At 41.0% G+C, this 27498-nt stretch overlaps 1 protein-coding gene across 1 annotated transcript; it reads left to right on the forward strand.

The window, feature by feature from the left end:
• The first annotated feature begins 9909 nt into the window (after positions 1–9909).
• Positions 9910–26302, forward strand: FEM1C (fem-1 homolog C). Its single transcript, XM_009899793.2, has 2 exons — positions 9910–10635; positions 22590–26302. Exons 1-2 carry the CDS (start codon positions 10092–10094, stop codon positions 23897–23899), a joined length of 1854 nt encoding a protein of 617 aa, XP_009898095.1. The 5' UTR covers positions 9910–10091; the 3' UTR covers positions 23900–26302.
• Positions 26303–27498: the final 1196 nt, after the last annotated feature.

Raw genomic sequence — 27498 nt, forward strand, 5'->3', positions numbered from 1 at the left:
TGAGTTGCCCCTGACTCAAGTTGCCGGGTCCAGAGCCTAGGATAAAAGCCACAAACCTACACACTGCAAGCTAGAGAAGCCATGAACCTTGGAGCCAGATCCAAGCCTTGCTTCCCCTTGCAAGTAGAATTTTGCCATGCCTCAGTTTACCCAGGACAAAGCCATTGCCTGTTGCAACAGTGTCATAAACTGCCTGCCATCTGCTAAAGCCAGATCAGCCCCAAGACTGCATGGCCTTCTTGTCAGCAGCCTGCTGTGTCAGTGCTGCATGAGCGTGCCCCAAAAGCCTCAACAGCTAATATACAGTAACAGCACTCCCCACTTGGGTGGAATCAGCTGTGAGTAATTGATTCATTGCCTCTTTGGCTTAGCAGTTCTTGTCCAGTCTCCCCACACTGTGGTCAGGCACCCTTTTGCTCCAGGGAATTGTTAAAATTGTTATATTTGAATAGAATACATAGAATACATAGAATAAACCAGGTTGGAAGAGACCTTCAAGATCATCACGTCCAACCCATCAACCAATCCAACACCACCCAAACAACTAACCCACGGCACCAAGCACCCCATCAAGTCTTCTCCTGAAAACCTCCAGTGATGGCGACTCTACCACCTCCCCAGGCAGCCCATTCCAATGGGCAATCACTCTCTCTGTATAGAACTTTTTCCTAACATCTAGCCTGAACCTCCCCTGGTGCAGCCTGAGACTGTGTCCTCTTGTTCTGGTACTGGCCGCCTGGGAGAAGAGACCAACATCCGTCTGTCTACAACCTCCCTTCAGGTAGTTGATAGAGAGCAATAAGGTCACCCCTGAGTCTCCTCTTCTCCAGGCTAAGCAACCCCAGCTCCCTCAGCCTCTCCTCGTAGGGCTTATGTTCCAAACCCCTCACCAACTTTGTTGCTCTTCTCTGGACTCGTTCCAGCAAGTCAACATCCTTCCTAAACTGAGGGGCCCAGAACTGGACACAGGACTCGAGGTGCGGCCTAACCAGTACAGTGTACAGGGGCAGAATGACCTCCCTGCTCCTGCTTGCCACACTGTTCCTGATGCAGGCCAGGACGCCATTGGCCCTCTTAGCTGCCTGGGCACACTGCAGGCTCATGTTCAGTCTACCGTCGACCAGCACCCCCAGGTCCCTCTCAGCCTGACTGCTCTCCAGCCACTCTGACCCCAGCCTGTAGCACTGCCTGGGGTTGCTGTGGCCAATGTGCAGAACCCAGCACTTGGATGTGTTAAATCTCATGCCGTTGGACTCTGCCCATCTGTCCAGCCTGTCGAGGTCCCTCTGCAGAGCCTCTCTACCCTCCAGCAGATCAACTCCTGCCCCCAGCTTGGTGTCATCAGCAAATTTACTGATGATGGACTCAATGTCCTCGTCCAGATCATCAATAAAGATGTTAAAGAGCATGGGGCCCAGCACTGATCCCTGGGGCACACCACTAGTGATTGGCTGCCAGCTGGATGTGGCACCATTCACCACCACTCTCTGGGCTCGGCCCTGCCTGTGTACTGTGCATTCCTACTGTAAATATATATTCTAACCATACATTGAACCTATTTAATACATTTTTTGCATTTTTCATATTAATAAAAGGTTATTAATATTTTAATTAATATCCCTATTTGCCTTATCATTTATAAATTAAATATTTTCCATAGCAGCCCTGCACAGGGGATCTGAGAAATGGAGTCTTATGTTATTTTAAAAGATACCCCAAACATCTGCCTCCTAATCTAGAATTAAGTAAAACTTCAAAATAGTTTTCCTGTTAGTCCATGCACTCTGTTTCGTCAGGGTCAAGCAGAGGCAGATTAATAGAAGAATCTCTAGTCACAATTTAAAGTGAAGTTACTCCAAGAGATCTTTTTGCTAAGAGGCCACACACTTGCTTCTGACCAGCTGTTTATGGAAATGATTATAAGGCAGAAAATGATAACAGAACTCTCCAAAGCATGTTAAGAGTGTGGCTGTGTGCATGCATACACAGCCCCACCCCCACATGACCAGAAACCACTGGGAAATTAGATTCTTTGCTACAGACAGAACCGTTTCTGGATATATATAACAATGTAAAAGGTCACAGCTAGTCTGAACTACTCAGTGCCTCTGCAGACTTCCAATGATAGTTAGAGCTGCAGACAACTAAAATGCAGGGACACTTATAGCACTTGGAACTGAAGCCAAGGACTGAAATACTACCAGCATGCTCCCAGCCACTCATCAGCTTCTGAAGGAGCTGCAGTGCACAGCATGTTGCAGTCCAGACTGTTGCCTAGCACTTCTACTGTTTTGTTTGCTTTCTGTGCTCAACCTGGCTCGTGCTTACAGTAAATTGGGTATTTCTCTGATTACCCTCAGGCCTCCTCCTTCTGCTGACACCTATTTGAGGAAAAGTAGCTTTACCACATAAGTGTTTGAACTCCGTGGATCCTTTTGAGCTTTCTGTCAGCCCAAGAGAGCTCCCTGGCAGATCATGTCTGTAGTTTGCATTGGCACTGGATTAGCAAAAGGGTCTGTACAAATGCCTGGGAAGTAAATACACACATTCCCAAGTATCATGACTATCCTAGTAGGTTTCATTGTAGGTGAACTATTTCTTCTATACTTGGAAAGCAGAGGATGTCATGTATTTTTTATTCCACCCACTGTAGAAATCTTGTGAATTCAATATCTTTATCAACACTGTAGGTCCCATCTTTACCTTGATCTGGAAGAAAATAATATGTATAGGAAAGAAAAAAAAAGAGAGAGAGAGAGACTGAGACTGAGCAGCCCATTGTGGAAGTTTCATGTCATAATATAACAGAATGGGAAGAGCCTCTGGGACAGGAGAAGCATCTGGTGTCACAAAAACACAACCCAAAGTTTAATAGAGCAAAGGATTAGTCAAACCAATTAATTATAAACAAAGACATGGTGCCTGCCTTACATATCCCTGGCAGAGGATCACACCATGGCAGGGCACAGCTTCATGCCAGCATGGCTAGCAACATGAACATGACTGGCTTTTCCTGATGGCATGGATAAAGTACACTGACCTGATTTTTAATGGTAAGATAATTTTTGGTGCATTTGTGGGTTTTTTGTCTACAGCATAGCCAACTGTTGACTTAAAACAACTGTACTGATGAATCTGAGATTACGTTGTAAATTGCAAATGTTACTTCGGCATTGAACTCTGGCTGTTGCTTTTGTTACATTTAAATTCTGCTGTGTTAAATTTACAAGTTCTGCTTCTCAGGATCTGTTACACAGCTTAGGGCAGCCTCTCTCAAAATGCCAGACAATTGTTACTGAAGGTACAATATATGGTTGTGCACTTGCTGCCAGGAATGTCTTTGGGTGTATGAATTCAGGTGTGCAAGTATTTTACAATGCATGCTAGGGATTGCCAGATGAGGAAGAAAATTCAGTGTGTCTTCTTGGAGGGAAATTCAGCTTTCATGAGTTTTGTAAATAGCAATGTAAAAGCTAGGTGCACAACTGCCCCTGATTTTAACAATAGAAATGTTTGGATTTCTGAAAATTGCAGCCTCTGCCTATGTGCTTTTAATGTCCTGAATTAGCACCAGGGGCAGTGAAGACACAGGAAAGGAAATTTTGCAATTTACATAGCAAATACCAGAATAATGAGGAAAGAGGTATTTGTACATTTTAGAAATACCCACATCATGTGGAACAGCCTCTGTCTCCTGTAGTGTATTTCTATTGCTAAGCTTTAAGTCAATATGTAAATATTAACCTCTAAACTTTATATTTTATACACTTACACAAACACACACATACAAGTGCCTATAAAATCAGTATAATTACTATAGGTTGTATATGTTTTTTATAAATTGTAAGAAAACATTATAATTTTCTTATTTCCCTGTTTTCATATCACAACTAGAGAAAATTAGTGAGTCAGATATTGTTATAGATACTAGCGTAAAACTGTGGTTCAACTGACTTCACTGCAAACAAAGTGTCATCTCCACATTTTAAGGGTGAATTGTCAGAGTTTATTTCCTTTTGAGAAATTAGGTTCTTCCCAAGACCAGATTTCCTGTTTTGGTCTACATCCAGGTGTGGACTGCAGGTTGTTTCTGATGTCGGGTGTGAGCTGAGTGCTAAAGAACAAGGAAAGCTCAAAGCTTGCAGGGGTTCATCATAACCTGCCAAAGCTTTTCTGTTCCTGCAGATTCACATTTCCAGCCAGTTCATAACCTCTCTTACAATTTTAACTCTAATCTGCACCAAAGTTTGTTCACTTACACAACAGCTAATAAATTAATCTCCCAGAGTTTTGTTGACAGGATGATACAAGCAAGAGTTTCCAATTAGACAAGAAGCAACATTGAAGAGATGAAGTTTTAGACCAAAGGGGGAACATCTGGATCACTGATGTCACCTAAAGTGAGCAATCACATTTTAGCACGCTTAGCCTCTATACCTCATGCATGCAATCTCCTCAGCCTGAGCATGTGTCCAAGGCCTGCAGTGCTTGCTGTCTGGAGGGACCAAGGGATGTTTTGCAATGCAGCATTCACAGGTGCTGCTCAGGCATAGCATGGAGGTGCTGCCAGTGCCCTTGCTTCAGGCCGGGATGCAGGCTTGCATCCCCTGGCCAGATCACCTGTGCAGGGGTCTCCCACTGCTGTGGAGGGTGCCACAGCTCCTGGGCACAGGTGTTTCAGGGGTGAGCTTGTCAGTCCTTGCAAAGATCTTCTGTTTCATGTAAAAATTCTTGAATATTCATGGTTAAGAGCAAGTGACGGTGACTGCGTGTTGCATCACTGCAAGCATTTGAGCCATCACTGAGACTGCCAGAGGTGTCAGCAAGCATCAGTAGCCAGGAAGGTGCTTTGCTAAGGTCAGTTTGACAGCAGATGATAGTATTCCATCACCACCCCTTGTGCAGGTCAGGCCTCCTCGAGGTAGACCTAGGATTCAGACTATCCTTCAATATGTATTTCAGTTTACTGAATTATGTGGCCTTACAAGCTGGCATTTGTTCACAAATTCCTTAGGTTCCTGCTCAGTTTGCATCTGTTCCTGCTTCCCTTCCTAGGAGCATTCCTGATATTATACCCTATACTCCCTTCCTGACCTAACTCACAACCAGCTCTCTGTAGGGAACTGGGTGCCAGATTAGGTAAGGAATGTGCTATGAGTACTATGCAGAGCACGTTTCCCTTGCAAAATACAACATGGACCTTTCTGAGTTAACTCAGGACCAGTGAGTGGTGGGGATACTTTGTGATGAACAGTGGGATAAAAAAAATCAAGAAAATCATCATGTTAATGTAGATATATTACTTTTAGTGCCAAGGTAAAAAAATCAGATGTGGTTGAGGTTTCTCCCCACTATATTGCTGTGCATAGCCTTCCTTGAGGAGAAAAGAAGTTCTACACCATTCTTTTCCATCATTTGAGATATAGGAATAAAGAACTAAAGGGTTGAAACTAAAAAATATAGCCCTTTATAACTGGGTCTCTTGCTGAAAACAGAATTTCATTTCCAAAATGCTAACAATGGCACTCCTAATAACACTCTTGCTGATTCACACCATCAAGCATTATCTGGTGACCTGGTTTCTCCTTATGATTTGCACACAATCATTTGTACACAAACTGAACATCTCTTCTTCAAACTGGAACTAGAGCTGCGGATGCAACTGTAAAACACTAGTCTATGAAATAAAGTATTACAGAGGCATGACCCAGGCACCAAGGGAAGGTCTGCTCCACACCAAAATACTGGTGACTGTAAAGTAGGTAGTACATTAGACCCTCATGAATGTGATGTATCTCTTCTGCTGTCTCCCATGAATAGCTGTGAAAACAAGAACACCTTGAGGTGACAACTATGTCGTCACAACACATTATTATTCCACCTAACACCGTTCTTCGTTCACAGCTTTCAGAATGAGAGAGTATATTTTGGGGAAGGCAACTGCACAACTGACCAAGCATCAAAGCTAACTGGTCTTTTCAATGGCATCCTGCCTCCCATCGGGCATGGCACTATTATTCCTACATTCAGCATAGGGCCACAAGAGAAGAGGAGGTAAGCTAGGCAAAAATTGGACCTGGCACTGTGTCCCCACAGCAGATCAACTGGCCTAGAAATGATTAAAGTAGAAACCTTAAAGAATGAATTGGTATCTCTTGTTTGTCACAATTGTTCAGGTACACTGTGTTAAAATATTTGCTTTTTACCTCTGAGAAGTACAGCTTAGATTCATTCCAGGAGTCAGAAGATAACTGAAGTGGGAAAGCACTGGCTGGGCCTCTAGCCATGGCTCTCAGTGCCCCTTCAGAGCCAGGCATTGTCAAGCCAGTGCCGCCTCTGATGGGCAACCGAATAATTTTGGAGAAAATACTCCCAATAAAAAATTGCCAGACTAGCTCAGGTGGAAGAAAAGGAAATTGTATTTACTAGCAAAGTGAGTATCTAGAAATATGAAATGACATGAATATGTGCAAAGTACAGAATATTTACATGTATTTACCATTTATAAACAACACAAGAACCCCCCCGGACAAAACTTTCAAGAAAGCTGGTGAGGGACTTTTTAGGGTGTCAAGGAGTGATAGGTCTAGGGGGAATGGGAAAAATATGGAAATAGGTAGATTTAGATTGGATGTTAGGAAGAAGTTCTTCCCCATGAGGGTGGTGAGACACTGGAACAGATTGCCCAGGGAAGTGGTAGAAGCTCCATCCCTGGTGGTTTTTAAGGCCAGGCTGGATGTGGCTGTGGGCAACCCGATCTAATGTGAGGAGTCCCTGCCCATGGCAGGGGGGGTGGACTAGATGATTCTTGAGGTCCTTTCCGACCCTAACAATTCTATGATTCTATGATCAACAGCTTCCCCCTCTCCTCCCCTTCTCCCCTGTTCAAGGGACAAGAGAAAGAAAAGAAAAAGCAGAGTAGCTTGTTAGAACTTAGCCTCAGCCAGAACATAGTCAAGGTCAGCAACAGCCAAGCAAAAGCACCAGCTAGTATCAGCTAGAGTGAAGAAGCTGAAAAAGAGAGAAAGTTAGTTTACACAACTAACTTTTGTTATCAGATCAATGGGATTATTTAGACCTCATCATTATTCTTCTTTTGCATCCACCAGTAATTTATTTACATTCTATCACTTTCGCTCAAGATCTGTGAAAAATTTTCCTATGCATCAGTCTAAAACTGCCACAACAGCATGCGGGAAGATTGAAACACCTGCATCAGTGGACAGGATACAGTCACATTGTCAGACATCCACAAGTCTACTCATTTGCTGAGAACTGCCTTTATAAAATATGAATATGATTACATAATTGTTGAAGATGTATGTGTATTGAGGTATGAAATAATGAAAGCAGGGCACTTGGAGAAGTATAGGTCCTATAAAATTTTCTTTAATAACTTATTTCTCTGCTTAAATCATAGAGGCCAACATCCAGTGATTCTGAGATGATCTATTATTTGCCACGGGAGACAGGTCTTTATTTAAAGAAGCCTGATGGTCCAGCAGGCTGTGTTTAATCTCTCCGTTGGCAAGCCCCAGAGCTGCATGCCAGCGTTCGTCTTCTGATACAGTCCAGGTGTGAGTTCTCTGCAGAAGCCATTCCCATTCCCCTCGGCCTGCCTGTCCAGTTTTCCTCCTATTCCTGTTCCAGGATCTTGGCCTTATTCAGAGCCAAGAAGGAGCAGGGACATGCCTGTGTTTGACATCAGTGGAAGTACTGCTCCACCTGTTACTTTGCAAGAGACCGTGAAGCCCTGTAGTTTACAGTGCTTGACTACATTGTATACCACCCACTCTGAAAATTCCGGAGACTGAAAGGGAAAGGTCTGTCAGGTCATTATCTCCGTGTTCTCTCCAGCACAGAACTGCTCCCCACATACCTTATGTGACATGATTTACAGTGCCCAGTTGCAAATGACCCTAGAAGTGAGGGCATACAACTTCTAAATTGTCTTGACAGAGCCTCTGTACCAGGAAATTATTTTTTTATGCTAAGCATGTGCTCTCTTTCCTTCATTTTCTTCCCAGTTGCTGTTGACTGAAGTAAAAAAATTAATAAAGCTTCAAATAATTCCTCCATTACACACACCACTTTAGAAAGTTCTCTGTTCCTCTTACCCCCTACTTACTTCTAATTTAGCATTGACACACAGTTAAATCTTTTAATCTCTCTGCATAAATTAATACCACCAACTCCTCAATAATTTTGATTGCTCTTCTCTAAATTTCCATCAATTTGTTTTCATCTTTCTGTTTCCAAGACGTGCAGACAATCCAATCAGCAGTTTATATACCATTTCGCTGGCACAGGGTGCAAAGGGCAACACAGGCTATGATCTATTGTTTCGGAAATCGAACTGGCTGTTGCTGTTAGCGGGGAAGAGCTCGGGGGCGGTGGCGGCGCTCGGAGGGGGGGTGGGGGAGGGGGAGCGGGGAAAGGGGGGAGAAGGGAGAGGTGGGAAGGGGAGAGTGAGGCTACTAGCGTGCCTTGCAAATTGAAGACCGAATTACTAACCGTTAACGACCGTTTATTTCTAATGCTTCTAGAAGTTAATGTATGGTGTTCCTCCTTCCTGGGACTTGCAGATCATGTACCTGGCAGTGACGTAAGTTATATTCCCTTGCTTGCTCTTTTAGGATTTTTCTCCCTTTTTATTATTATAGGAACAGAACAACTGTTATGTGTTAAGCCCATAGCAATCCGCATGCAGTGTCAGATAAAGCCAATTTTGTGCCCAACAGCGACGTTGTCCAGAGCCAGAGCATCCTCTGCGCTGCAGAAATCGGACATTCCTCCCAAAATTTATTAATGAATGCGGTATATACATGTGCTTGTATTTTTTTAATCTTTCCTTTTTTTCCGTATGGGCTTGTGCTGCCCCCCCACGCGAGGGCTCGAGGAAGGGGGATGATCCTCGTGTGCGCAGGGTATATCGCAGCCGTCCCAAGCCCTTAAGACAATCCCCGACGCCCCCTCCCCACTACCCGTCCACGTTATATCAGGGTGAGAGGTCGAGAAGCGCTATCGCCCGCCGCCTAGCGGCCAGCTGCCTCACTGTCCGCCGTCATTGAGTGGCGGCATAGTCCCTCCCGCTGCCCCGCTGCGAGTGGCTGGCGGGCGCCCGCGCCTTTTCTGATTGGTCCCGGCCGCGCCCAGGAGGCTACGCTCGCCCCGCCCCGCGCGCAGGGCAGGCTTAGGTGGTGGGGGCCGGCTGTCATGGAGGAGCTGGACGCTGTGCAGGAGGCGGTGACGGCGGGTGCTTCCTGGTGAGGCCGGCTGCGGCGGGAGGGAGCCCACAGCGCCGCGGAAAGGTAACTCGCAGACCGGTGACCCTTTCTGGCCGACTCCGGGCGGACGGGGAGGCCGGGGCGGGCCGTGAAGGAACCGGGAGCGGGTTTGGGGCCCTGAAGGGAGGGAGGGTGAGGGAAGGAGCTCGCCTTGAGGTGGAGCGGCGGGCCTGAGGGCGGGATGAGGGTGGTCGTGAGGGGAAGGCAGGCTCAGGCTCTCTTTGGCCCGAAAGTCGGCCAAAGCGCGGAGGCCGGAGCGTGCCTCGTCTGCCTCGAATGGCTTTCTCCCCTTGGGATGCGTGTTTGCGAGGCTCTTTAGAGGAGCGGAGGGATCTTCCCTTAGGCTGCGTCTCAGAACAAGTCGGGGGTACAGCTCGTAACGCTGTAAGGCAGAAAAGGGTTTTTCAGCGGCTGGTACGGATAGGGCGCTGTTATGATCAGCTGTCTGGCTCTCAGCAGTTTTCTTCAGGGCCACCACGGAGACTCGGGGGATCCCAAGAAAGGCAGCTGGACGTCCGTGTACCTCAGTACTTTGGGTTTTTTGGGGTATAGCTGTAGACAAATACAATTGCGGTTACTTGTAGGAGGTGGAAACATGCAGAATTCTTTCTCTTGCAGATTTGTGACAAGCACAGCCTGTGTGCTTGGTCAGGACCCTGTTCAGAATCTTCATGTTGTCCCATCTAGATGAAACTGATCTGAGAAGAAGCTGGGGACGCTGTTGGGGCTGTGTGTTTCTAGTAAGCTTTTAACTCTGAAAAAGGCAGGTGTGTATCCTTCAAAAAGCAGAGAGGTACAGACTAAATGGATCTAAAGACAGCAGTGTTCAACGCAGCTCGTGATGGCAAGCTGCGGCTCCTTTCCAAGTTACTGGCAAGCAAAACAAGAGAAGAGGTAGCCCAGCTGATGTCAGAGAAAACCAATGGTGCCACACCACTTCTGATGGCAGCCCGTTATGGTCACCTTGACATGGTAGAGTACTTGTTGGACCATTGCTCAGCATCGATAGAAGTTGGTGGTTCAGTAAACTTTGATGGTGAGACCATTGAGGGGGCTCCACCATTATGGGCAGCGTCAGCAGCTGGCCACTTGAAGGTGGTGCAGTGTCTGTTAGATCATGGTGCATCTGTCAACAATACAACTCTGACAAATTCAACGCCACTTCGAGCTGCCTGTTTTGATGGTCACCTCGAAATAGTAAAATACCTTGTGGAGCACAAAGCAGACCTGGAAGTATCAAACCGTCACGGACATACGTGCTTGATGATCTCATGTTACAAAGGCCACAAAGAAATTGCTCAGTATTTACTCGAAAAAGGAGCTGATGTTAATAGAAAAAGTGTTAAAGGTAAGTTGTTTTTTTCACTTTTCTGGTGGTAAATAAAGTTACTCATTTGCCTTTCCTTAGCAGACTGAACTCCAGAAATATTTGTCTAGTCTAATGAAGCAAATGACTTAAAAGATAAAGTGTATTTAGTTATTTTTTTTATTGCTTAACTTTCCAATGTACACATGGGTTGTATAATTTCATTCTAAATAGCTACATTTTAATCTTCAACTTCTAATTTTTTAAAAGACTTCATCATATGAAATGTCACATCTCTGCATGTGCGAAAAGCTAATAAACCTGCTGAGGCTTCTCTTTGTAGCAGGTTGGTTTAGCAAAATACTCAAATTGTATGAGTGTATAAATATGGATGAGTTTATGCTCTTGTTTTTCATATTTTTTAAGAAATGAAATACCTGAACCTAAAGCTGACCTGTGTCAATAAGATTAGTACATGGAAAGGTGCACAAAGAAGAAAAATTCTCATCTCTATTGAAAAGTGAATGATCACTTTGCTCCTCACTTTCTTCTTCCTCCAAATTCTTGAATAATTTTGGACTTTTTTCAGTGCTAGTAAATAAAAACATGTATTAGGATTAAAGAAATTAAGGTGTAGGTGACTGTGATCCCAACAGTGCTTCCAGTAGTGCATAAATCTCAGCAGACATCTCTTTACCTTGGTGTTATTTGTCACTCAAGTGAAGATTTCTGTTATTTTTGCTGTGATCATAAGTACATGGACCTCTTGGTTTAACCACTGTTTTTTTATTATGTATCAAAGTTGTATGCGGGTATGTTATTTGCCTGAAAAACCTATCAATTATTGCAGATTATGGTGGTTGTTTTTGTAGCTCACTGAGACAGGCGTGGTGTTTCAGCAGCTCATTTTATTCATAAGCAAATACATTAAAAATATTATAGATAATTATGTATTCAAAATATTAGCTATATGTACATATACAAATTAATCTATTAATAAATCTTTTCTGGTGTTATACTTCCATTGCCTGTTTTGGCTGATTACCTTTGTAACAGTATATTAGACCTTACAGTTATTTCTCATAAAGTATATTCTAGCTAGTCTAGCTTATTGTATGGTACTGGTAAGTGCCAAATACAGAGAGTAATCTCTGAAAATCCTGTTCAGTTAAATACGCCTTTTTTGTAGCAAATCATGCAGATATGTGGGCTTAATATAAAGAAAGCTAAAATACAGATTTGTCATAGAGGTGGGCAGAGCAAAATAAATCTTTATAAAGATTTAAAGTTGCGTATGAATCATCATGGACTTGTGATAGTATAAAAATATCATTCTTCTAGACAGGGTTCTTGGCATAACGAGCTAAATATAACGTGTCTATTGTCTTTTAGTTTTACTCACCCTGTATATGATATGTATGAACATAGCAGCTCTTGTTAATATCTGGTAGAATAGGAAGAAAGGTGTATTTCTCCTGCGCTGTTACCCCCTCATTCTGTGTTTACGGAGTAGGATTTACAGGTCCTCATTATTCACTTTACTAGTGCACATACACCTGAGGATTTTCTTGATGCTCTCAGTTTCTTTTTTATTTTAATTCCTTCTTCCCTCTGCTTCTTTGACTTGCAGCAAGGCACATAACTGATCCTTATTTAAATTAAGTTTTAAATAAGTTAGCTCAGATACATTTTAGCGCATGAAGATTCATTTTAGACTTTGATCTACCATGTGTACAAATGCATGTGTGTATGTAGTGGATATCTATTGGTCAACTAGATGGACTATTTTTTTTGTGTGTTGAAATCCCCTCTGATATGACATGAGCATACTTTTGACATCATAAAGCAATCTAGTCAGTGAAGTTATTTAATAAGCAGTGGTGAGGTAAAGAAATACAGAAATAAAGTACTCTAAACTCGGAGTCAGCTGTGGAAAGGCAAAACAACTGTTCAAGACTGATAGCTCTAAGTATTGCAACAGTGTGGACATTACAGTGGCTGAGGCTTGACAACTAACCTTCTCAACTCTGTTTTGCAAGAGTGCTTAGTACCCATTATTCATTGTCATGTTCCACCTAAACCTCTCAGTGTATTATTTTCAGTTTCTACTACTTCCTGCTGTGTACCGAACAGTTGACAGCGTGTCTGAGCTTGTAGTTGGAGATACAAAGAGCCTGAGTGCTCTGCTTGCAGGTAGTAAAAGTTATTGCAACCCTTGCGTGTGAACTCCTTTTTAGACAGGCTGTGTTCTGGGCCCTGTACAGAGAGGACTGCTGTTCTGTGGAAAATGTAAAAGCTTTTGCTACTGTACATTTTGCTGCATTTAAAATGACAGTGCTCCTTATAAGAACAAACCTGTGTAACCTTTTCCAGATACTATTCTTAAAAATACAGAAGTGGAGGGAAACATTACCTGAACTATTCCTCCTGTTTTTCCATTGACTTTTCATATTGCAAGGTAGAACTTTAATCACATTTTAAACCCCAGGAAAATCTACAACTGCAAAAGAGACCAAAATGTTTTGAAATATTGACAGTTCTAGGGAAGAAAATGCAGATACTTTGAGATGACAAAATACGTAAGTTCACAGCCATCTGAAAGTCTAGATGACAGCTGAGGCAGAGTATCAAAGAGCAGGTATAAATATACTGTGAAATCTTGTGCCTAAAATACAAGCAAAATCCTGCAACTGTGTTTTGGACTACAGAAATTCAGAATGCAGAAGTTCTTGAAAAATAATTGTGAAAGTGCAGGAGTACAGCTGGGAAATTAAGATACTCATAAAGATTTCAGAGTCTGAGTCAGGTAGAGTGCTGCACCTAGGTAAAGTGTAGGTCTGGCGCTGTCTAATAGATGGAGGTAACAAGATGGTTAGGGTGGGTAAGTGCTATACTGCCAAAGATAGCCAGTGGTTCCGAATTTAAAGAATGAGCCTTTAGTTGTCTGTCTTTCTACTGTTTTGCAGATCTGAACTTCCACATTTCCCCCAAACTTTTCTGAAGTACATAGAAAACAGAACATAAACAAGATTTTTAAAAAATTGTTTTAGGCTCATGAGCAGTGTTACTGAGGGGGGAAAACTGGCAGCTGGGGTAAGAAGGTTGTTGCTTTTTTCCCACAGAATTGTGGAAAACAGATTTGATTATTTTTAAAAAATTGTTTAGAAAAGCTAAAATCAGTCAAAGTGATGCTTAGAGTTAATTCACTGTCCTTCTGATTTAGAAGCATCTTTTGTATATTACTCCTGGTTTAAGAAGCTGCAGATTAAATATAACAAACCTTAATAAGCTTCAGTGGTATATAATAATACCTCAAATGGCAAGTTGTGGGTGTGGTTTTTTTTTGTTGTCCTTGGTTGTTTTTTCCCCTCACCCCCCACCCCCCACAAAGTATCTTAAAGCTTTTATGCTGTTCTTGGAAGAACAGTGTGGATAATGCTAGAGTATTTTAACTTGATTTTTTTTTCTTTAGTGGGAGGCAGAACCGTAGAAGTAAACCTTAAGTAAATGATAGCCCTACCTTTTTACTGGATGAGGAGGACGATGTGTGTCTCAACTGCATGCAGTTTTCTGTTCTGTCACATTGCCATGTCTTCCAGTGATCAGTTGAATAAGAGTGGTACTCTCTAATGGTGTTCAGAATACACCTCTGGATTCTTGAATACAGTGTGTTCACTGATGTGTTTTTGTGCACAGTCTTCCCTTTGTTGCTATATGTAGGGAGAAAAATGCATGCTTTTGTCATTTGAGTTGTAGCAGTCTTTGGGCTTTCAAATTACAGATTTGGGTTCTTATGAGAGTATATCTGGGCTTGTGGATTTTTTAATTTTATATTTAAAGTAAAATATTTAATATAATTGCCTCTATAAAATTACTATGCACATGGAATATTTTTAAGGGATCTTGACTTTGAAAAATTTCAGTGCATATTTTGTTACACTTTATCTTCCTCCACCATGCTTTCTTCAGTAATTAGGATTTCTTCCCTTCCTTTCAGCAATGAACAGCTTAAATTGTATGTAAGCATACAGGTGCCTGTAGCTAGGATGGTCTGAATGTAATAGCCCAGGGAATAAGAATTCTTCCAAAATGTCTATTTGAAAGGCAGACTTTTAAAATTTTTCTTTTTTATACACAACTCAGAAATCTTTCCATTGCTCAGCTGCTCAATATGTGGTCTCTTTCTGTTTAAAGTGGTATTCATGATTTTTACTAATGGTTTTCACTGACTGTGTCTTTCTGTAGTTGGTAGGCTCATGGGCTATCCAAAAGACTTTTTTTCTTCTGAGTATTAGAAAATTTCGTAAGACCTGCTTGACAAGACATTCCTTTAGGTGTCTCTTGAGCTCTTCACAGGAATATTTTGTTGCAAACCCTGCCCACTTGTATGATCCTCCATGCTACTGTAGCAGTTGAAGAGGCTCATACATTTTGAAAATGCAGACTAACACTATTATTCAAAACCTTGTTCTTAAATTCCATGAGCACAGTATTTGATTAGAATAGGCTTGTAAAATAATGCAGAGGATAAGGCTTACGAGTGTTGCTTCCTCATTTTGGAAAGTATAGATACATACAGACCTGTCTCTATGGGTATTTTATGAAGGTTATACATATCACATACATGCAGTATATCAAGGATTAGTGGTGTTTCAGTATTGTCATTTATATGGCATACCACTGGTGAACATCTTTTCCCCTTAGCTACAGGTTACTCAAATAGAGGGCAGACCCAGAAATAGGGGCATTAGAGAGATGCCCAGTCTTTGCATTCTGATCAGTGTGGTTTAGTGTGCAACAAAATTGATTAATTTTCACTTGCTATAAACATTAAGGAATATGACAGGTTTGCTCTAGTCTGAGGTTGTTTGTCTTGTCTGCTTGCCAAGATTTATTTGGGGGACCCACACATACACACACAAACCAAATGAAGGCTGCTGCACAGCTCTGCAAGTGTTCTGAGTCTTTTTTTTTTTCTTTAAAGATTTGATTTTTTTTTCCTTTTTTGGCCAGTTTTACATGGTGCAGGGCACTGCATTTTATAGGTATTTTGTGTGACTCTATGTGAAAACAGCTTCAGTAGGAATGTCTGTAAACAAAAATCAGGAAGATATGGTTTAAATGAATAAATTCTTGGAATTCAACTGAAAAGGAGTTTACATTTAAATTAAATTATTAACAGCATGCTTTATATTGGTAATCTTGGTAATGAAAGTTCTCATGATGTACTTCAGTGGGCCAGACAGCAATTATTTCATTACAGCAAATGGAAGCTAGATTAAAACAACTCGTTGACATTAGCAGCACTTTGCAATTCTTAATTTCCTCTTAAAGAAGAAACCTATCTTTAGCATACTAAACATAGGAGTGGATATAGACTTTTTTTTGCACACTGTCCATTTTTGCCTATATGTAGTAATACATTTATATTAAGTCAATAATACTCTTGGAAGACTCCATTACTTAAAGTCCTCTTAGAAAAAATAAGGCAATGTTACAAGAACAGCTTCACTTTTTATCAAGTGATTAATTTTATCTGTAAGGATGCAAAAATAGGTAGGTGTACTGGTCAGTTATTTCAATGTTTATAATTTTTCTTGTCTTATATTTAAAGATCTTGGATACAATATCTGATTGCTACTAAATTTTGATGCAAGTTTCACTACTTAGGAATCTGCTTAAGCATTTTGTACTAGGAAGTGGGTATACATAATTATCAAATAACTTTCTGTGTTATTGCTTTGTTTTCTTTCATTCTTATCTCACAAGCTACCAGTTCTATTTTTGGAATTATTTTCTTCTGACATAGAAAGACATGCCCTCATTATAAATTTGAACTCCCACCCTCTACTCTAAATAAGTTTTTTTGTAATACTGGGTAGTAAGGTAATTAATTCTATGATATGAGAAGTGTTCATGTAATGTTCATCTGACTTGTAGATGTCTACAACAGAAGAATAAAACATGAAGCTATGGTGCCAACTGGCCATACCTTTTTCTTTCATGTATTTTTTTGCATGATTGTGAAGGGAGGGAGGTGGAATTACTCTGTTTCTTTGTTGCTGTTTTTATTTAGAGTAAGTCCTTAGGCAATGTTGACTAGTAAAGTTTTAAACGGAGAGAAATTTTTTGTAAGCAGAATTGGCAATACAGTATATTGGCACTCACTTTCTAGCAGAGAAGTACAGTGATTCCCAAAACATTCGCAATCCAGTTTTGTTTCTCTGATGGGTCTTTCATGTGTTGTAATATTATATATCTTCTATATGTGATTAAATTCCTGCAGATAATTTTGGAGTTGAAAATGGATAAAGAAAACTTAATGAGACCTATTTCAAAATAATAATTTACACCTTTAAAAAATGCTGTGGTTTGAGCAATATCTTCGTATGTATAGAATGTACAGAATAAACCAGGTTGGAAGAGACCTTCAAGATCATTGTGTCCAGCCTATCATCAACACCACCTAATCAACTAAACCATGGCACCAAGCACCCTGTCAAGTCTCCTCCTGAACACAGGCGTGATGGTGACTCTACCACCTCCTCAGGCAGCCCATTCCAATGGGCAATCTCTCTCTCTGTGTAAAACTTCCTCCTAACCTCCAGCCGAAACATCCCCTGGCACAGCCTGAGACTGTGTCCTCTTGTTCTGGTGCTGGTTGCCCGGGAGAAGAGACCAACCTCTGCCTGTCTACAATCTTCCTTCAGGTAGTTGTAGAGAGTAATAAGGTCACCCCTGAGTCTCCTCTTCTCCAGGCTAAGCAACCCCAGCTCCCTCAGCCTCTCCTCATAGGGCTTGTGTTCCAAGCCCCTCACCAACTTTGTTGCCCTTCTCTGGACACGCTCCAGCAAGTCAACATCCTTCCTAAACTGAGGGGCGCAGAACTGGACACAGGACTCGAGGTGCGGCCTAACCAGTGCAGTGTGTCCCTTGGAAAACTTCTTCTCAAAGATTATTAACTTAAAATTTCTTTTACTTATTTTCAGCTTTTAAAATTGATACAATGTTGATTTGGATTAACTCCTGAATTGTGTTCAGCTTCTGTTTACTCCTGCCACTGTAGACAATGTAGTGGTGTGGGGTTTTTTTTAATGGATTAATAGATTAATTCAAAGAATAATAGTTGATTTGCCATACTTATTTGAACTGTTCAGTTCCTGGCCAATAATGAAGAGAGTTTGAATTAGATATTAAGGCCCCTGTCATGTTTTCTTCCAAGTTATTCCAAAATTACAAGTTGATAGTTTCTAGTTACAGATGTATGGTAATCTTGTTATTCCTTTAGGCAAGGGTTTATGTTTTTTTAAGTTGGCAGCTCTTCACTCTCTGTTTACCTGTGCCCACTTTTAGTCTATGGAAACTTTTTTACTTTTTTCAATCTATTCTTCCCAGTACTGTATCTGTACCATCCAGTCATACTTAAGTGAGATGCAGCCACTGAAAAATCAGTGGTTATGTTCTTGCTTTATTAGTTTACCCATTTATTAGTTTGTAACCAGAGTTATTTGAACTCTCAAGGCTACGACAATATAAGTAACTAGAACAACTATACTACTGCTGATATGCTGTTAGTATCAGCTCTTTAGGTCAGTAATTCTAATACAAATAAACCCTGCATTTTAATGATTTCTTAAAAAAAAATTTAATTGAGGGCATCGATTTTGACAGAATTCTTTGAAGTCTTAAGCATATTTCAGATATGATGCTTAGCCACGTTGTAAATCAGTGACATACAGGTTGTTGGAGTGACCTGAATTTACCCAGACAATGGCCAAGCTTAATTTATGTGGATTTTTTCAGTATTAATGTGTTATATATGCCTGGCAGTCAACAAAAGTGTCAAAATCATCATTATATGGAGATGGATCTACAGTGTGTAATAGTTAATTAGTATCTTTAACTTACATCCTCTTACTGCATCTTATTAGAAGGAAGGTAAGTATACTGTGAAGTCACCTGTGAAGTCTAGAATCATACAATCATAGAATGATCTGGGTTGGAAGGGACCTCTAATCCCTAGTAAGCAAGGACATCCTCAACTAGATCAGGTTGCCCAGAGCCCTGTTGAGCCTCACTTGGAACATCTCCGGCCCCAACTTCCTCCCCAGGCAACCTGTTCCAGTGCTCCGCTACCCTCAGGGTAACATCCAACCTAAACCTCCTCTAGTTTGAAGCCAATAGAATAGAATAGACCAGGTTGGAAGAGACCTTCAAGATCATCGCATCCAACCTATCAACTAATCCAAACCACCTAATCAACTAAACCGTGCAGCCAAGCACCCTATCAAGTCTCCTCCTGAACACCTCCAATGATGGCGACTCCACCACCTCCCTGGGCATTGCTTCTCATCCTATCACTAAAGGCTTTTGTAAACAGTCTCTCTCCTTCCTTCTTGTAGACCCCATTCATGCACTGGAAGTCTCCCCAGAGTCGCCACTTTTCCAGGCTGAACAACCCCAGCTCCCTCAGCGTATCCTTGTAGCAGAGGTGCTCCACCCCCCTGATCATTTTCGTGGCCCTCCTCTGCATCCTCTCCATCAGGTCTATGCCTGATGCCTATTGAGGGCTCCAGACCTGGACCCAGTACTCCAGGTGAGGTCTCACCAGAGCAAAGTGGCAGAATCTTCTCGCTCAATATGCTGGCCATACATCTTTTGATTCAGTCCAGCATGTGATTTGCCTTCTGGTCTGCGAGCACACACTGTCTGCTCATGTCCAGCTTCTTGTCCATCAGCACACCCAAGTCCTTTTCTGAACGGCTGCTTTCTATCCCTTCATCCATTAGTCTATATTGATAGTGAGGATTGTTCTGGCCCAGATGCAGAACCCTGCACTTGCTCTTGTTGAACCTCATGTGGTTCACCTGGGCCCACCTCTCCAGCTAGTTCAGGTCCCTGTGGATGACATTCCATCCCTCTGGCATATTGACAGCACCATTCAGCTTGGTGTCACCTGCAAACCTGCTGATGGTGCACTCGATCCCACTCTCTGTATCACTGATGAAAGTATTAAACAGTACAGGTCCCAGTATGGACCCCTGAGGGACACCTGTTGTCACTGCTCTCCGTCTGGATTTTAAGCCCTTGAGCACTATTCTCTGTATGTGACCATCCAGCCAGTTCCTTATTCACTGAACAGTTCACCCATCAAATCTGTATCTCTTCAACTTGGATGATATCAATTATTTGTATAAACCTACATTTTGTTCTTGTAGATGAAATTAAAATTGAACAGTGTGGTGGTTTAGGCTGGGTGCTGGCCCAGATGCCACTGCACAGACCACACCTGGGAGGTCCCAAGGGGTGGGCCCAGCCCGGGGAGGTGGTCACAGGAAACCAGGTATTCCATTTCCCATAATGCCCTGCTCCCCTATAAAATGTCCATGCAGGGTCTTCACTTCCTCTTTCATCCCCTGCTGCTGCCTAGGTAAAATGGTGTGAGCCGCTTCCCTTGGGCCTGCACAGGCCCAAGGCTGGGTTGGGGGAGGTGGAAAGAGCCCTGGGGGGTTTGGGTGTACCCCCAGGTGGGGATGGGACGTTCTTGGGTATGTTCTGGTCTCTCTCTCTTTTGTCATGGTGCTTGTGGTTCTCTGTAAAACTTTCATTGTTATTTTTTGTTTTCTCATTTAAACTTTCCACCATTCTTTTGCAATCCATTTGTCTGAGTCGTTATTTCTGGCCGTGGTGGGGAGGGGGTTTGCCCCAACCCATTACAAACACATTTTCCTGTTTCTGAAGTGCATTAAATAAGAGGGAATCCTTTTTTCTTATATATACACAACATGAACTAACCAAATGTTTTACTTTTCAATTTATCATATTTTAGACAATGTAAACAATACTTTCTTGGCAGAAAGAATGTATTAGCAGAACTTTACCCCATTTTAGTTGTAGTCTTTATACACAGAACTCAGGCATGCTTTTGATTTTAATTTCATTAGCTAAGTAGTGTAGAGTGAACTGCAAATTCTACAGATCAGAGCCTGGAAAAAAATAAGTTAAAGTGTGTGAAGGTAAATGGAAACTGTTCAGATCAGTACATTATACAGTTACAGACTTATCCTGAGTATGAGCTGAAGATTTCAAGACTACTGTTTTGTGTCCTACCCTATCATATTTATGTTAGAGACTAGAAATATAACAGCAAAGCACACTAAATCACTTTCTTGTAAGCATTTTTAAAACCCCAAAACTACAAAAAAATGAAACTAAGGAAGTTTTGGGAAACTTGTCTCTCTTAGCTTCTGGATCTTCCACAAGCTGTGTTGTCCATATCTGGATGTATCTAAGGACCTTCATGTCCTTCTTAAATTTTGGGGTCAGGAAGCACATGCAGTATGCAAGGTGAGGCGGCATCAATGCTGAATACATTAGGATAATTATCTCTTTTGACTGTGTGGCTGTGCTGTGTTTGATGCACCCTAGGATGTGGTTTGCCATCCTGGCTGCCAGGGCACACTGCTGACTTATAATGAGCCTGCTGTCAGCCAGCACCCTAGAACCCTTTCTGCAGGGCTGCTCTCCAGCTACTCCTCTCCCAATATATACTTGTGTTACTCCAACCCAGGTGCAGAATTCAGGATTTGTTCTTCTTAAATTTCATGCCATTGATGACTACCAATGCTCCAATCTATCTAGGTCCCCCTGGAAGGTCTTTTCTTCCTCAAGAGAATCAACAATGCCTCACAGCAATCTTGCTAATGGTGCATTTAAGTCGTGTATACAGGGGAATGACATATGTATTGAAGGGAACTGGTCTTAGAATTGAGCCCTGAGGAACACTGCCGGTGACAGTTTTCCAGCTAGATGTAGGCCCATTCACAACAAAACCTGTGAGTTCTCCCTTTCAGACAGTTCTTTACACAGTGCACTGTAAGCCTGCTCATCCCACAGCTGGGCAACTTTTCCAGAATAATACTATAAGAAACAGTATTAAAAGACTCCCTAAAATCCAGGAAAACCAATATTCACCACCTTATCCATTAGGTGGGCAACCTTATCATAGAAGGATATCAAATGAGTTAGGCAGGACTTCACCTTTGTGACCTCATGTCGACTGTACCAAATGATTACATTGTTGATTAACTGCCTTTCAATAGTATCTGGGATGATCTTCTCCGTAGTTTTTTGAGGAACTGAGGTTAGACTAACAGGTCCATAGTTTGCTGGGTTGTCTTTCATATTTACCTTATTATTTGGACTAATACTGGCTAATTTCCAGAGAGCAGAGGCCTCTCTAGACTTGAAGACCTTTGATGAATGACCTAGAGGGATCCTGATATAACATTCACTAGCTCCTTTAGTAGCCTGGAAAGAATCCCATCAGGCCATCATATTACTCAAGACTGAGCCAAAAAAATAGCAGCAAATGCTTTGTCTTCATCCCTATTGGTCAGGTGACCATCTTCAACAAGTATTGATCCAATGTTTTCTGTAGACTTGTTTTCCTCAAAGTCCATCCTGTTATCAGTGTACTTTAGAAAGCCTTTCTGTGTTGCCTGACAACACTGCCCAGTTTCAACTCTAACTGAGCTTTTGTTTTTCTTTCCTTTTCCCCACGTAAATGAACCAGAGCTCTGTAATTTTCCTGTGAAGCCTAATCTTGCTTTCAGAGATTGTAAAATTTAATTTTTCCTCTTGAGCTCTATGGGGAGTTTACTGTTCAGCCAAACTGGTTTTCTGTCCTGTTTGCTTGACTTATGACACACATTTTTTTTACTTGGTTTTGAGGACCCTTTTTCCCTGGTTACAAAAAAAAAAAAAAGAAAAAACACTGATATTTTGATTTGTATAAATGTCTGATAGCCTTGGTATTTAGTCAGATCTTTAGTATTTTGTCTTGTCACCTAAGCCTTTTATGTCAGAACAACTGCTTTCTAAAATGTTAAGGATTTTAAACTATTTTTCAATATATTTTTTTAAACTATTAGCATGGTGTGGCGTTTGGACTGTAATTTGATGCAATTTGTATAATTGTGTTTCTTCTGATGCAGGAAACACTGCGTTACATGACTGTGCAGAATCTGGAAGTTTGGACATCATGAAGATGCTTCTCAAGTATTGTGCTAAAATGGAGAAGGATGGTTATGGAATGACTCCCCTTCTGTCAGCTAGTGTGACAGGCCACACAAATATCGTGGACTTTCTGACCCAGCATGTACAGACCAGTAAAGCTGAGCGCATAAATGCTCTGGAACTTCTGGGAGCAACATTTGTGGACAAAAAGAGAGATCTGCTTGGAGCTTTGAAATATTGGAAACGTGCTATGGAAATGAGATACAGTGATAGGACTAATATCCTGAGCAAACCGGTGCCACAAACACTAATTATGGCATATGATTATGCTAAAGAGGTAAACAGCTCAGAAGAGCTAGAAAATCTTATTGCAGACCCTGATGAGATGAGAATGCAAGCACTGTTAATTAGGGAGCGCATTCTTGGCCCTTCTCACCCAGATACGTCGTACTATATTAGATACAGAGGTGCTGTCTATGCAGACTCTGGAAATTTCAAGCGTTGTATCAACTTATGGAAATATGCTTTGGACATGCAGCAGAACAATCTTGATCCACTGAGTCCTATGACAGCCAGCAGTTTACTATCATTTGCTGAACTTTTCTCTTTCATGTTGCAGGATAGGGCTAAAGGCCTGCTAGGCACTACTGTCACATTTGATGATCTCATGGGTATACTGTGCAAAAGTGTGCTTGAAATAGAACGGGCCATGAAACAAACCCAGTGTCCTCCTGATCCATTACAGTTGAACAAAGCCCTTTCTATCATTTTGCATTTAATTTGTCTGTTGGAGAAAGTACCTTGCAGCTCAGAACAGGAGCATTTTAAGAAACAGACTATTTACAAGTTTCTTAAACTTCAGCCTAGAGGGAAGAATAACTTCAGTCCACTTCACCTGGCTGTTGACAATAATACAACATGTGTGGGACGCTACCCTGTTTGTAAATTCCCTTCTCTACAAGTTACTGCTATCCTGGTGGAATGTGGTGCTGATGTAAATGTCAGAGACTCTGATAACAACAGCCCATTACACATTGCTGCACTGAACAACCATCCAGACATCATGAATCTTCTTATCAAATCAGGTTCCCACTTTGATGCCACAAACTCTCATAAACAGACGGCTAGTGATCTGCTGGATGAGAAGGAAATAGCAAAAAATTTAATCCAGCCCATAAATCATACTACATTGCAGTGTCTTGCTGCTCGTGTAATAGTGAATCATTGCATACGCTATGCAGGGCACATCCCTGAGAAGCTGGAGAATTTTGTTTTGCTCCATAGATGATGGTGTGGAATCCCAGAGTACTGCTTTTGAAGCATAACTTGGTGATGCTATTTTCCCTGAGCACTGTTGTGATACACCAGCGTTCCCTTAGCTTGCTTCATCTTGCTCTCATTGCTAAAGCGTTGTTAGCATCAGATCTGCAGAGTTGGTTACCCAGTATTCAATATGAATATGCATATAGTATATTTTGTGGGTTATTTAGAAATGTAATGCCATGTTTAAACTCTCAAAATTGTCTGCCAAAGGCTTGTCTGTTCTGGTCTTGCTTGCTGGGTGTTTGGGACTGAGTTGAGTATTTTCCACAGATGTCTTTTTACTATCACTCTTAGGTGGATTTTATACAGTTGGAAAGTCATCTCTTTTTTTTGGTCCTGCTTGAGCATTTCTACTCTATTCTTTTTCTATGAACTCATTGCTAAACTGTATGAGCTGTATGGACTTGTTAACATTTGCAATTACCATAAGTGCTTTTATCTTCTCTATGCACTGGCTTAAACATGACTGTTGTGTGTGAGCATATTTCTATGCAGCACTTGGCCAATTTCAACCTAAATGCCAATTTTGTTTTGCAGTTTTTTGGAACTCTTAAGAATGCTGTCTTCATAGCATGATGAATTTTGGAGTTACTTCTCAGCTCTCCAAACTTAGATTTGACTTTTTTGACTGCTGTAACTGAGGTTGCTTTCCTTTGATCCTCTGGAAATTTGTCCTAAATCGGGGAGAAGAGAATCTCACTTTTTCTCGTCATAATCCACTTGAACTTCAAATCTGAAAAATCATCTTCTTGCATCATGCATTTGGGGGAAGAGTGCTCATGATGTACAGCTGACACCTTTCCCTTTGCACTAATGTTCTGCTTGTGCTGGTTATGTGACTAGATGTGAAGTTTGCTCATAGTTTAACATCAAACTTGATACAGTTTAATGAGAAATAGATCAAATGTATGCTGTAGTTTATTGCAAGTCAACTTTAGCTACAAAAGAAACTAAAGCATGTTGGTGGCATGATGCTTATCAGTCCAGATCTAGACATCATCTAATATAGTGGCTGTGTGCCAGGGTATTGGAAGTTCTATAGCAATGTCCTTTTTTCCTTTGATTTCAGTATCTTTATAAACACTTGCATGAATTCTTCATCTCTGCTATGTCAGCTGTAACTAACAAAAAGCGGAAGTTCTGTTGTGTATATAGCTCCTAATTAAAGTACCTATTTTTATAATCTTTGCACAACATCTTAGCTTTTACAACAGAAAGGGCTCTTTTGACTTGATAAGAAATCTATAAATGAAGATCATAAATGTGAGTGCGATTCAGGTAATTAATATAATTCAGCACTTTACCGTTGATTAATAGAATTTATTATGGCACATTAGCCCTGCAAATGTCTTAAAGTGAAATTGGTTTCTGTTGGATAGACTGCAGTTTACTTGCAAGTTTAATGGTCCAGCATACTGGATATATTTGACTTGATGTTTCATTTTGGTGGTGGGCAGTAAGCATACCTATGGGGGCTTTTGCTGCAGAAATCAAACAAGTTGATTTAGGCCTTTGTCAGCGATATTTAGAAGCCAAATTAATTAGTTAAATTTGTTTTAATATTTTTAATTTAACTTTTTTAAGTTGATGTTAGAGCATTTTTTGTTGCTTGTGAATTAAGTTGAGGAAGAATGTGTCTTGGGAGCATATCAGAATAGTTCTTCCTTGCTTTTGTGCTGTTTTGGTGTTCCTGTCAGTGTACAGCATAGTGCCTACTGGCTTAGCCATTCTTTGAAAAATATGGGGATGTTTTTAAAAGCAGTACTATTTATGTATTGCCACTTTCAGACTCTATGTTTTGAAGCAACTTTCACCGTTTGTCTCATGCCATGTCTACATTGTATGAAATACTGAGAATGAGGAAGCCCTGTTAATTTCTCTTGCAAATACACAGGAGTAAAATTGTATACAGTTGGCTGAATTTCTCAAACGAATGTAATGATAAAAGCGCATGCCAACTAATGCGTCGTTTGTGAGAACACGTGGTTTGATTTTTGACTTCAGGGTGTTTTTTGTTATTATGTTTATGCCTTTTTCCTACTCTGTAAGTAGGGATAATGAACAAAACACACCACACTAGACATGATTCACATTATACTTCAAGTCATAAAAGTAATTCTTTTTCTGTAGGTCACAGAGACAGGGGTTGTTTTTTAAGGGTTTATACTCTGGAATCCATACTGCTCTTTAGTGCTTTTGTTTCAGTTTCTGTCTTTATAACAGTCAAATATCCGGTTTCACATTAGTTGGGCATTATTAGTCCAGAAATATAACTTAAAGATAGTTAATTGCTAGCAAATTTTTGAATGGAAAGCATTCCCAAAAGAGAAAGCATAGCACTATTAAGTATATGTACATCTAGTGAAAGTGGTTGCAAGAAAAGCTTACTCTGTTAGCTACTTTTGAAAAACAAACAAATGAAATAGGACATACTGATTTATTGTTTTTGGTTCTGTCTAAATATCTAGTACTGATTATGAGTCCTAAAGACTATCACCTCCATGCACAATTTAATTTTCATGATGATGAGGCTGAACTCTTACCTTGCTAAATAGTTGGACATAGGTGTCCAGGCAGATGAGTTCATTTTATGCCACTTCACATTTAACCTAGTGTGTTTACATCAACCTGTTTATCTTTTTTCTTATTTTAAAAGCAAATCAGTACAGAGTTTGCTCAGGGTAGTGTGCTAGGGATTTGCTGTTTGGGAGTGAGGGTTGGAATAGCAAGCCCTGTTTTAGAAACATGCCACTGGGGCTAGTGCTACTAACTGTTAGCACTTTTGCTCCCTTGGCTCCTGATGAAAACTAGTTTTGTCTCCACTTCAGTACAGAAACCAACTTTCTAGACCAGATTTTTTTTTTTTTTAAATTCTTCTTTCTATTTAAGGATAGAAATAAGTTTCTTTTAGTGAAACAATGTTAAAAATGCAATAGTGTTATTAGCTGGATAAAAATTGTGTTAAGGACAAGGAACTGAAGAGCATTCAGAACACAGGTAATTTTTTTTTTTTGGTCATATTTCTAACTCATTCTTTTCCTGTTCCTTTATTCCTATCTCAGCTTTTTGCCTTTTTCTTTTTTTTTTTTTTTTTTATTTTAATGAAATAGACTGGTTTTGAGCTACTGACACAGAAAATTGTTTAGAACACTATGGAAAGCATGGTGTGCCCTGCAGGGGTGAAACGAGTTTTAAAATTGATTGAGCAATTTACAGGTATGGCTCCCCAGAAACAAAGACAGTGATCCTGCTTGCTCATTGAGACATCTGAAGTTGTATGTTTTGTTCTAGGGGATAAATGCTTAAAGCAGTTTTTCTTCTAACCATTTGGGTTTCAGCTGAGATACTTCAACTAGGAAGCTGAAGAGTATTCTCACAGAAGGATGAAAAGCTTTTAAAAAATTCTAAAATTGTATTCCTATTTTCATGTCACTTAGGCTGGCTACAAGATTACAGCTGACTGGTATCTCTGTTCTGTTTGTGAAGTGCAGTGTAAAGACACTTTCTGAAATGCAAGGCAACAGTGTGCTTCATTTTCCATATATACTTTACAACTGTCTCTGA

Source organism: Dryobates pubescens, chromosome Z (assembly GCF_014839835.1).
Source record: "Dryobates pubescens isolate bDryPub1 chromosome Z, bDryPub1.pri, whole genome shotgun sequence".
Lineage (NCBI taxonomy): Eukaryota > Metazoa > Chordata > Aves > Piciformes > Picidae > Dryobates > Dryobates pubescens.

Excerpts from the sequence above, each read along its gene's own strand:
- FEM1C (XM_009899793.2), top strand. The coding sequence starts at position 10,092 with ATGGATCTAAAGACAGCAGTGTTCAACGCAGCTCGTGATGGCAAGCTG. Across the intron at positions 10,636-22,589 it reads TAATAGAAAAAGTGTTAAAG|GAAACACTGCGTTACATGAC; the intron begins GTAAGTTGTTTT and ends CTTCTGATGCAG.